This window comes from Dromiciops gliroides, chromosome 3, assembly GCF_019393635.1.
Source record: "Dromiciops gliroides isolate mDroGli1 chromosome 3, mDroGli1.pri, whole genome shotgun sequence".
Classification (NCBI taxonomy): domain Eukaryota; kingdom Metazoa; phylum Chordata; class Mammalia; order Microbiotheria; family Microbiotheriidae; genus Dromiciops; species Dromiciops gliroides.
The window spans coordinates 566,520,669-566,532,811 of record NC_057863.1 but is presented as its reverse complement, the minus strand read 5'-3'; the positions used below and the strand labels follow the sequence as shown (position 1 = coordinate 566,532,811).

Sequence of the window (12,143 nt, the reverse complement as noted above, 5' to 3'; positions counted from 1 at the left end):
TTTGAGATGAAGAAATAACAATTATATGGAAAATTAGATATTTGAAATGGAAATATTAGATATTAAAAGTTGGAAATGGATGACTCTACCAGATTGGAGATAAAGATTTGACAGTTATCAGGATAAAGGATGAAGCCATAAAATAGATGTTGTTTGTTTTTTTTCTGAAGGAACATGGATAAATAAAAGACAAGGGGACAAAGGACTCTGCCTTGTGAATCACACACAGAGCAAAGTATGAGATGAGGAAAAGAAACAGGCAAATGATCATGTAAGTAGGAGGAGAATTAGAAAACCTTGGTAGAACAAAAATGAAGTTAGGAAAGAGATTGATGAAATAGAGTATGGCCAACAGAATGAAATGCCCTCCTAATTTCCCTCTCTCTTCAAAACCCTGATAATTTCACTACAAAATAGGGTTAAAGAAAAATGTTGTGGGGGAGGAGTGAAAGGGAGGTGTTTATTGTTAGTAATGGTCTTCTGCTACTCTCAGCAACCTTCATTAATTCTCAATAGCCTCCCTTTTACTTAAGAGCTTAATAATTCAAAGTTACACAGAACTCATTTATGAAATTAAGCATAATACCTTCTCTAGATGGGATAAGAATAGCTTGGATCTGCATGGACTTCTGGGATTTGAAGTCTTTTTTGCTCATCTTTAGGGGCTAGGAAATATCTCATTGTTTGGGATGTGGTGAGATTATGAAAAAAGGAAAGAATACAGAGAGGATGGAGGTGGTGGGGCTTTCTCTAGACAAATGGAGCAGCAAACCACTCAGTAGTTTCCTTCTCAACCTAAGCCTCCTAGGAGATTGGAAAAGAGAAAGCTAGAGGGGAAATCTGAAAGATTTGTTTTATCTTTTTTTTTTTTTTTAAATCTTGGACACTCTCTCAAGTGGCTGAGAAAAAAAAAAACCACAACAAAAAAAACAGATACAGAGGAATTGGGAGCTGTCCTTATTCCTTTCCCCGGACTTAATTCAGCTGTGTAACAAGCACCCCTTTCTAGCCATGTCCTTTTATTCTATTAAAGATCGCATGTGTCTGATGTAATTTATTTCTCCTGTTGTTTGTTGTTGACCCTGTCTTGTAAATTTCCTTGTGTCCCTTTTGTTATGGTAGGATAAATCTGGGGAGAGTGACCTTGCCTACCCAGTCACCAGTCCATTCTTTTTGTTGTTGTTGCTGTTGTTTTGTGAGGCAATTGGGGTTAAGTGACTTGCCCAGAGTCACACAGCTAGTAAGTGTTAAGTGTCTGAGGCCGGATTTGAACTCAGGTCCTCCTGAATCCAGGGCCGGTGCTATACCCACTGCGCCACCTAGCTGCCCCCACTAGTCCATTCTTAAAGTGATTTTTCTCTTACTAGGGGAATAATCATGAGCCATTTATATGTTTCATAACTATACTTCCATGTAAGCAATATGAACTTGGGTCTATTAATCTGCTATATCAGACTTTGAGCCCATTCTGCTGACCCCTAAGTTTACAAAGGAATCAAGACCTGTAATTTCTTGTTTAGAAAAAGAATGTTTTAAGCAAAGCTGTGTGTATTTGTGAGAGACACAGGAAGCAGGTAGAGAGTAAAGAGAGCTAGATTTCCAGTGCGTGAAGAATTCTTTTAGGATTTTCTTTCAAGCTTCATATGTGGGACTTAGTGAGGCAAGCCGTACAGTTCCAGCTTCCTACTTAAGACTCCCTACAGGATGGGAAGGGCAAAGAAAGGGAGAAAAAGGGGATGAGAGGACTATACCCTCTCTATTTAGGAAACATAAGAAAGGAATAGAGAAAAATAATGCAAAAGGGAGAATGACCGCCTCCTTCCCTCCACCCCAGTCTGTGGCAAGTCGTAGGAAGGACAAAGTATATTCTCAGAACAGATGTGTTTAACAACAAAAATTAAAACAATGCCACAAAACACCATAAGGGGCAAAGTAAATTGATAAGACATTTTTCTTCTCAAAATCTCAGGGAATGGGTAGTACTAAAAATGTCTAAATAAATACAGCAAGTATAAATTTACTGCCCAAGGGAATTATCAATGTTCTTTTGTTAACTGATTTCTTCAGAAACCAGATATTCAGGAAATTAAGCAAAAAAAAAAAAAAAAGCTTTCACTGTAAATTGAAACATATCAGCTTAAAATATACAAAAAAATCTTTGCTGAGAAAATATAGTAACAAAAATATAGCTACCCATAAAATACCTTTGAGGGAAAGAAATCTCATTAAAGAGACTTAGGAATGACAAAAGAAGAATTAACTAGATTTTTTTAAAAGACAAGTGAAAGTTCATGAAAAAAATGTTAATACTTTGAACTCATTCTCTACTCTCAGGCCACCTCCTCCACAGTCTAGCCATACCAGAGATTATACTGTAGAGAATTTCTGTCTAGATTTGAACCCAGGCCCTCTGACTTCACTGGATTATAATGTCAAAGATTGAGGGCTAGAAGAAATCTCTGAAAGCATTTAGTCCAACACTATTATTTCCTCAAATAAGGCAACTGAGGCTCAGTAATTTCAAATCCAACATTCTTTCTATTACACTCAAATGCCTCCCTCCCCTCATGAATGTGTCTCAGCCAGCAGCACTAAGGCTGCAGAAGCAACATTGTCAGAGGCTGCTGTCATTACAGCCAATGGTAAACAAGACACTGATGCTTCTGGTATAAATGCAGAAACCCTTAGTCTCACTTCCCCCAGTGCTGACTATACCTTTCTAAGGAGGATACCCCTGAAGCAAGTGGGTTCTCATGACGCAGGCAAACATTCAGGGGACTAAGCTGAAAGACGAAGGTTTTAAACTCCAAGATGACAAAATACCTACTCTCTATAAACAGTGCCAACATTATTTTCAGTCTTATAATTGTTTTGTTGTTGTACCTTGAACTCAAAATCTGAACCCAACCTTCTTGTCATTAGATGTTCAAATCATATGTTCATCTAATTTAAAGAAAAAAATTAAAAATCTTAAAGTAATCAACGTAGAAAATTAAACACATGAAAAGCTAAGAGTTTTCTATTTTGTTCCTTTTTCTGCTTGTTGAATTTACCTGAATTTCTTACCTGGTGGTAAAACTTTAAGGTAATTTCTTCTGATGTTCAGTTCTCTTAGAGATTTCAGTTGTCCTATCTGCTGTGGCAGTACTGTTATTTCATTGCAGCTGACATCCTGTGGCAAAAGCAACAGGAAATTCATGTATTATTATTTTTCCAAAGGATTAAGCAGTCCAAGCTAGAATTCCTTGAAGGAATTTGATATTAAGACAGTGGTAAGTTTTTCATATTGCCTTCAATTAGTCAATCAGTCAATCAACAAGCACTTACTAAGCACCAATTATGTATCAGGCACTGTTTGAGGTACTAGGGATATAAAGAAAATGATCCCTGCTCTAAAGGAAATGACATTCTAATGGGGGAGACAACAGGCAGACATATAGATATATACAAAAGGTAACTTTGACCAGAGAAGGTCTAGGGAAGAAGATGAGCTTGAGCTGAGGCTGAAGGAAACCAGGGATTCCAAGAGGTATCAATGAAAGGGATGCAATCAAGGTATGCAGAAGAAACAGTACGAAAGGATGGAGATGAGAGATGTGTGGAAAAACAAAAACTTCAGTTTGGCTGGCTTGTAGAACTCATGAAGGAGAATAATAGGCAAGAAGGCTAAAAAGCAAAGATGTGGCCAGATTCTAAGGAGTTCATATTTGATATTAGGGCACCACTGGAGTGGGGAAATGGTATGAATAACAAAGTCAGACCTAAACTTTTTTGGTGACTGGGTAATAAGTACCCTGGAGTCGGGGAGAGACTTGAAGCAAGAAAACCAATTAGGAGACTACTGTAAAAGTCCAGATAAGAGGTAGTGAGCTTCTTGACTAGTGTGATAGCTACGTGAATGGAAAGAAGGGAATGAATGGGAAGACTTGGTGGTGGCAGGAATGGTGAGATTTGCTAACTGACTGGGAAAAAAAGGATGACTTAGAGTGAAGAGCTGAGGTCCACACTGGGGTTGCAAAGCTGGGGACCAAGGAAATGTTTTGAACATGACAAGTTAAATATGCCTATGGTATATTCAGTTTGAAATGTCCAATGGGCAGTTAGTTGGACATATGAGGCTAGAGCTCTGGAGAGAGAGAAGGGCTGGAAAACATATAAACAAACATATAAATGAATGGATAGACAGATAAATGTGTATATATATATATTTTTTTTTTCAGGGTGATCTGCATTGAGGTGATAATTAAACATATGGGAGTTGTTGAGGCCACAAAGTGAAAGAGTTTAGAATTAGGATTCTTAACCATTCTGGGGCAATGCACTCCTTGGTAGTCTTATGAAACCTATGGATCCCTTCTTAAAATACATCAAACAGAACATGTAGAATTACAAATGAGATGAATTAAATTATCAAAATATTTTTTAAAGATGAGTTCACAGGATCCCCAGGTTAGGGAGTTTTGGTTTAGAGAAACAAGAAAAGCAGGAATAGGACAAAGCTTTGGCCTATACATGAAGTTAGGGGACACAAAATAAATGATGAGTTAGTAAAGGAGTTAGTAAAGGAGTAAAGGAGTCTGCCAGACAGAAATGAAAAGAACTAAAAACAAACAAACAAATAAACAAAACCCACCCCCTCTCTATTGTATATCTTTATCTTTATCTACATATATATATCTATATATCTATATCTACACACATATATATATATATATGTATGTATGTATGTATGTATTCTCTACTGTCTTTCTTTCTTCCTGTCAATTACTAGAGTGGGATAGGTGGGAGTGCTGGATGAGTTATTTATTATAAGGCTTGAATTTCTTTATATATCCAGCCTTTAACACAATCCCTGGCACATAGTAAGCACTTTCATAAATACTTGGGTTTTTTTTCCTTTTTTTTTTTTTTTTGAGGGCAATGAGGCTTAAGTGACTTGCCCAGGATCACACAGCTAGTAAGTATCAAGTGTCTGAGGTCACATTTGAACTCGGGTCCTTCTGAATCGAGGGCTGATGCTTTATCTACTGCACCACCTAGCTGCCTCAATAAATACTTGACTGACTAACTTCTTGTTTTTAAAGAAGTTCACATGATGTATTTGGCCTTTTAAAATATTGCTCTATCAGGAGAAAGAAATCACATATAATATTTAAAAATCAGGTCATATCTATAGATAGCTTTTTATAGTTAATGGAAAGGGATTGATTTTTACTTTTTTTGCATGTGGGGGGCAATGAAGGTTAAGTGACTTGCCTAGGGTCACACAGCTAGCAAGTGTCAAGTGTCTGAGGCTGGATTTGAACTCAGGTCCTCCTGAATCCAGGCATGGTGCTTTATCCATTGGGTCACCTAGCTGCCCAAGGGATTCCTTTTTTAAAAATATATAAAATTTAAAATTTTCAGTAATCAATAGCACAGTATTCTTCTGACCTTTTAAAAATGTGAGAATAAAATAGCTGAACTATTTAGACAGCACATTATTAGGAATAAGATCTCTGGAGATATCTACTTTTACCCTACTTCAGTGCACAACTGACATTTACTTTGCACTTAGTAAATATTTTAGCAGAAAATGGTGAGTAGGATACATATTCTTAATCATAGTATAAAGTATTTTCCAGCAAATATAAATTCCAAATGAATAAATTATGTTAATGGAAAAACAAAAAATTTTCCAGATAGAAATACGTAATTTACAAATGAGGAAGAATTTCTTTTCAGCACTTATTCTCAGAAATTAATTAACTTAAAGAATTCTGACAATTTATGCAATGGAAGCAAGTTTTTCCTTCTGACTTACAGGACGTCTGCAGACAATTAGAAACACACAGTTCAATTGTCCATTCAAACACTGAAGGGTATTTGGTGAAGGTCAGATTTGTTAATAATATTCTGAACGGTTGTCAGTTACTTCCTGTCCTGACAAAATAATGAAAAAGAAGCTGTAATACCTAATATATTTAAATTTAAAATATTTCCAAAGTATATTAACATTTTTAGATGCCAATTCAATTCTACATTTCTAAACTTTCTATGCATTGTATCCAATTTCTAAAGAAGTTATATGAATTCTGTGATCAAAAATAATTTTACCTGGAGAAATCGTGTCTTAATTAGCTAGGACGTTAGAGGAGAATTAGTCAATAAAAACCTAAGTGTTGTTAGGCCTGAGAGCTCAGCATAGAAAATATGAAAACAATTGCTCCCCAAATAACTATTTTTAGAACTACTCTATCCAAATTCAAGCTAAGATGTAGCTCATTTTTTTCTCTAGTAGACTTAAAAAAAAGCATAAAAACTAAAAATTAAAGTACAGTAATATTTATCTAGGGGTGTTCAGGAGTCAATGCAAATTGGCTTGCTAACCAGTTGTTACATTTTCAATGGGAGAATTTACATGTTGTAATTTGGCAAATTTGGCTGTTTATCTAGGTTTAAAGAGAAATAGAGGTAATGTTAGAGATAGAGATAATGATAGAAAAAATGTTAATAATGCAGATTAAACTTCAGTGTGAATACATTTGAGGGTACATTGAACCCCCCCCCCCAGAAGTGGTTGTTAAACCAGCACACTGCTATATTTATTCTGTTCCTGTAATAGATACGAATTTCCAATATTCTCAATTTAAAATGGTATTTTCACTTTATCATTATAAATACTAGCAGAATCCCTTCTGAAATTCCAGAATTCCAAACCTATTTCTCAGACAATACATAAGAACTGCAATGATGAGAGGTTATTTAGTCAAAGCTATTACTTAGAAGAAAAAAACCACTATGAATGCCAAGAAATATCATCATAAGGGAATAAAATTAAACTACAGCTTTAAAAATTTTTCACACTTAAGTCTGTAAAAATTAAAAAATATGATATACTCTCATCTTTTCACTTGGCAAGCATTCCCCAATACTATAGCTAGTAATAATGTGATTATAGCTCAAATTTATACAGTGTATTTTACCAGTCTTGAAGCCTGAATTAGTAGAACATAGTTTCCCAACTATTTTACGGAAATTTAATGACTTAAGGAATATCTCTAGGAATTATTTGGAAGTATGATAATAGCTCTTCACCAAAAAATTACTCTAATTTCCATCTTATCTTTTAGCACATTAAATGAAGCCAGGAAAGCAGGAGGTATGGAACTAGCAAGCAATTGCTGCTGGCGGTAATGCTGAGGACAGCATCCATCTTCCTTGTACTTTTGAGGATGGCTGCAGGCAATAGATAAAAAAAAAAACAGGAAGAGCCATAACCTTTGGACTGGTGTTTACTGTAGGTTGGTTGAAGTTGCAGCCCTGACTATTGTATAAGGAAGGAGAGAGTGGGAGAGGGAGAAGGAGATTGGAGAGAGATGGGAGAGGGGAGAGGGCAATAGTAAGTGGCATATATTGTTGGAACAGTGTATCTCTAGGAGTTTCAAGTTCTGGGTGACTTTTCCTAGGTCTCTGTGCTCTTCAGTGTAGAGTGTGTTTATGTGTATATGTATCTTTTGTGTAGGGCCATGATATGAGTTGCCCAATGTCTTCAACACAGAGACTACAAGAGATTTTTTGCAATGATGGCTGTGTAAAGTTGTCAGAGACAACTTTATCCTTGATAATTATTAGTTCTTTCCTTATTTTCTTTGGAATACTTGTTTTAGAGACCATCACTGTGGCATAGTCATAAGGCAAGGCCCAGACAGACTAGATGAGCTATACACCAGGTATGGTGGGAGCAATATCTTCATCTCTACCCCCATGCAAGTTAGACTAGTTTTTCTTTTAAAGATACTGAAACCAATATTGAGACTTTATTTGGTGAAGCAACTAAAGATATACATATTTCTCGGTCACATGGTTTACTTATGAAAATAAACTATATAATGCTAGTGTACAAATAATTTCTAAATAACTGTGAAAGAACAGAAAGACTAAACATATCTATTACGATTATATATATTAATTTACTATGAGAACATGATCTAAGATAACATTATTCTCAATATTGAACACCAAGATACTAGGTTAATTCTAATTAATACTTTCAAGTTTTTCTTGAACCTTCAAGAAATAAAATATAAATATATGTGTATACATGTTTTACATGCATGACACACTTTTAATATATGCACCTGTATTTACACATGTCAAATTATACACATACATATAATTGTCAATTTGTGGGCAAAAACGTGTAAGTCCTGTGTGACCATGCAAAATTGGGACTGGATTGGTTCATGTCACCAAAGACACATGAACAAGCAGCAGCCTTCTGTCACCAAAAAACCTTGTAGCTATGGCAGGGCAGAGAAAAAAATGCCTAATGAAAAACTTCTGCTTCTTAGACTGACTCCTACAATTTCTCTCTTGTGCTCAGTGTAAAAGAATGGTTGCATAGGTTCATTATGTGCTTGAATGTTTTAAGTTTCTTAGAGAATGATGTTTTACATAAAGACAAAACAATTGTTTTTCAATTATACATACCTACATTTCTTTCTATACCAGCAATGACAACTATTTCCTCTTTCTTGCTATACTACTAAATAAGGATGTAGAATTCCCGCAAGCTAAGAGTTGGAAGGGATTCTCAAAGACCAATTCACATCAAATCAAGCATCCCTAATAAATAGTCATCCAGTTAATTCTTTTTTTTTTTTTCTTGCAGGGCAAAGAGGGTTAAGTGGCTTGCCCAGGGTCACACAGCTAGTAAGTGTCAAGTGTCTGAGGCCGGATTTGAACTCAGGTCCTCCTGAATCCAGGGCCGGTGCTCTATCCACTGCGCCACCTAGCTGCCCCATCTTTGCATAATTTTTATTAGCCACAACACAACTTACCAAAAGTAGTGTTCTAGAGTTGAGTAGGATATATGGTACATTTGTGTTCCCACATACATTTTACTCATTGTTAGCACCTTTGGTTCATAGAGGGTGATGTTAGGACTGTCCCTATGGCATTCTGATGGACTCAAAATCCTTCTCAGTCCCCCGAGGCACTACCCCTATGCTTACAGACTGGCTTGGAAAGAGAGGCAGTGCTCATACAGCACGGAGCTTATTCCAGCACACCAGCTGACAAGGTATTCAGGACATTTCTCAGCTTCATGTGTTTGAGGACTTTTCTTATGGTGGGGGACTCTTCATATGCTCAGTATAGCTGGTCTAGCCAACAGCACAACTGCTAGATGACAATTAATTCTACTGCCCTAAGGGATGAAAGTGTGCATCATCCAAGGACCTCAAATTAATCTCAGTAGTCTTCTGATAGTGGAGGTGTGCCACTTGAATAACAAACAGGAGAATCTAACCTCTTATTTGCTTTGAAAAGACCTAGTCTAAGCATTACCTAACACCCACTTTTTGAAATCAGATCTTATGGACTGTTTGTCAACTTCTTACAAAGGATATCCCTACTGGGTTCATTAAAGGTTGTTTCTCAATTTATTCGAATGAACGAATTAAATTCTGTTTTTGTTTGCTTGTTAGGGTAAAAACAGCAACTTCATAGTAAACTTGGAAACAATTATGATTCAAAGTAAAGTGGAGCCTCTGGGTATTTATTTACTTGCATTAGCTCATAGATCATAAATTTAGAGCTGAAAAAGAACCCTGTTTATAGATGAGGTAACTGAGGTACACAGGTTAAGTAACTTGTATAAGGTCACATAATAAATGGCAGAACTTCGATTTGAATCCAGGTTCTTTATTACTAAGCTAGCAGTGTTTCTGTTGCATTCTACGGCCTTCAGATCAGTAGCTTCCTCTGAAAGAAACTTGGACACTTCTTAAGAGAAAGTAGAGAGATAAAAACGTTGACAATATGGTGCCACACTTCTAATCTGGCCTCAGACTCTTATAGTCTACTCCTACCCATTGGCTCTAGTCTTTGTTACTAAGTATGTTGCTATATTTCAAATTTTTTTTGGAACTATGATTTTTAAAAATCGGATGGTAATTAAAATTGTCCTTTCTGTCACCTAGCATAATTATATGTAAAGTAGATATGATTTTGATTTGTATATTTATGAAGAAGAGGAAAGGTTTGTATTTAAATGATTTATAAACTATTTTGACCTTAAAAGTAATCTCAAAGGGGCAGCTAGGTGGCGCAGCGGATAGAGCACCGGCCCTGGATTCAAAAGGACCGGAGTTCAAATCCAGCCTCAGACACTTAACACTTACTAGCTGTGTGACCCTGGGCAAATCACTTAACCTTAATTGCCTCACCAAAAAAAAAAGTAATCTCAAAAACTCATAAACTACTTTAATGAATGGCAATATCTTCTCTATTAAGGCAAAGATGATTAGATTAAAATTTAATATCTGCTGACCTTGAAGAGCTCAAATAATTCAAGGCCCAAAGATGGTAGAATATCTGATTGTAACATGGAACCTTTTGCATTCTTGTTTAGGCTGTAATTAGTAAAAACAACAATCACCAAATATCACAATATTCAAATCAGTAACGTACCAATTCCATTAACTGTTTAAGCTGACCTATCTCTTCTGGAAGAGATCCAAGCTTGTTGTTACTTGCAATTAAGACTTTGAGAGGGAGACCACACAGGCAGGCCGGCAACGATGACAGTTGATTGCGACTACAACAAAAAACAAAATAATACAAATAAATACAGCTCATATTATGCTGTATGTTTATGTGATTTATCATCTGGAAATGAAAACAGCAGTTTGTAAAATTAAAAGTTAATCTTTTCTGGATATACTAGAAGTTCAAATGGCAAGTATTCAAAAAGAAATAACTCTGGGAAAATCAAGTCTAAGTTATTTATTTTTTAAAGTTTTATTTAAATGCCAAATAGAAGGATACTAGTGGGGTGTGGCACAATGGATAAAGCTTCGGGCCTGGGGTGAAGAAGAGCTGAGTTCAAATCTGGCCTCAGACCCTTCCTAGCTGTGTGACCCTGGGCATATCACTTAACTTCTGTTTGCCTCGGTCTCTTCTTCAGAAAATGTGGCTAATAACAGTACCTACCTCACAAAATTGTGAGGATCCAATGAAATAATAATTTTAAAGCATTAAGCACAGGACCATAGTAAGCACTATATATATTTTTACTATCATCTTTATCATCATCAACTCTTCTCCCCACACTGAAAAACAGCAAAGCTATTCTCAAAGACAAAAAACTCATGTTATCAGCCTGCACCCATTTTTTTTTTTTGACAGTACAGCTAAACAACTAAGACCAACAGGAAAGTAGCATAAACTGGTTTTCTCTGATAACATTAAAAACTCAAGTCAGGGCAAATTCGTTTAGTAAATATGAAAATAGACATAATTTTTCATCTAAGTCAAAAATAGTGAGGAGCATGAGAGGCAGGGTGATATATTGGGAAAATCACCTGATTTGGAGCCAAAGAACTAGGGTACAAATCCTGCTCTTGCTATTTTCTAGCTGTGTGCTCCTTGGCAAGTCATTGCCTCACCTGTAAAATGAAGGAATCTGACTGGAGGACCTCAAAATTTCCTCCTTTCTCCCAGCTCTGTATCTATGATTCTTTGATCATGAAGCTGCTACAGTTGAAGCCCATGTTGGAGCCTCAAGAGAAGCACCGTTAAAAAAAAAAAAAGAAAAAGAAAAATGAAAAATAACTCCCCAAACCTGACCTAAAGGCAAAAGCTATGCCTGCTAAAAGAAAAATTATTTGGTTCTCAGAAGTGGTCACAGATGCCTTTTCTGACATTCTCCCTGCCAGATGATTTACCCAACTTCCCCTCTAATGGAGTAGGCTGCCAACTTTCTACAATTAACTCTTAGTTGTGTGAGGCAGCAGGAAACAACATGGATAAATAAAACCCAGAGATGATCCAAAATTCTCAGTCATTTACCTCAACTTCCTCCCCATCAAGAGGTCTTTTTTTTTTTTTTTTGCTGCTAAACATTAATAATCTAGTTGTAGAAACACTAAGTTATTGGTTAAAGATCATCCTCTTAACAGAGGGTGGAATCAGAGCTCCGGTCACAGCTGGAACTCAGGCCTTCTCAGGCCTGGTTCAGTACCGTTTCTACTACACTGCTGATTTTCACAGTAAAGACTGGACAGCGTCCACCAAATCCTACTTTGCTGCCATTCTGTGGTGGGCAACAATCCTGGGCACTCACAGGCCATTTGTCACAAAAACTCTGGCAGATTCTC

The 12,143-nt window shown here is 36.3% G+C and overlaps 1 protein-coding gene across 1 annotated transcript in view; it reads right to left on the bottom strand.

Annotated features, from left to right (window-relative positions):
• LRCH1 (leucine rich repeats and calponin homology domain containing 1) overlaps positions 1-12,143 on the bottom strand; it is a 239,061-nt gene that overhangs the window by 70,043 nt on the left and 156,875 nt on the right. The window contains exons 3-4 of the mRNA XM_043993719.1: positions 10,456-10,582; positions 3,067-3,172 (exon numbers count right to left, since the gene is read on the bottom strand). Of these exons, the coding sequence (XP_043849654.1) occupies positions 3,067-3,172; positions 10,456-10,582 (233 nt within the window). The remainder of the gene's footprint in view (positions 1-3,066; positions 3,173-10,455; positions 10,583-12,143) is intronic.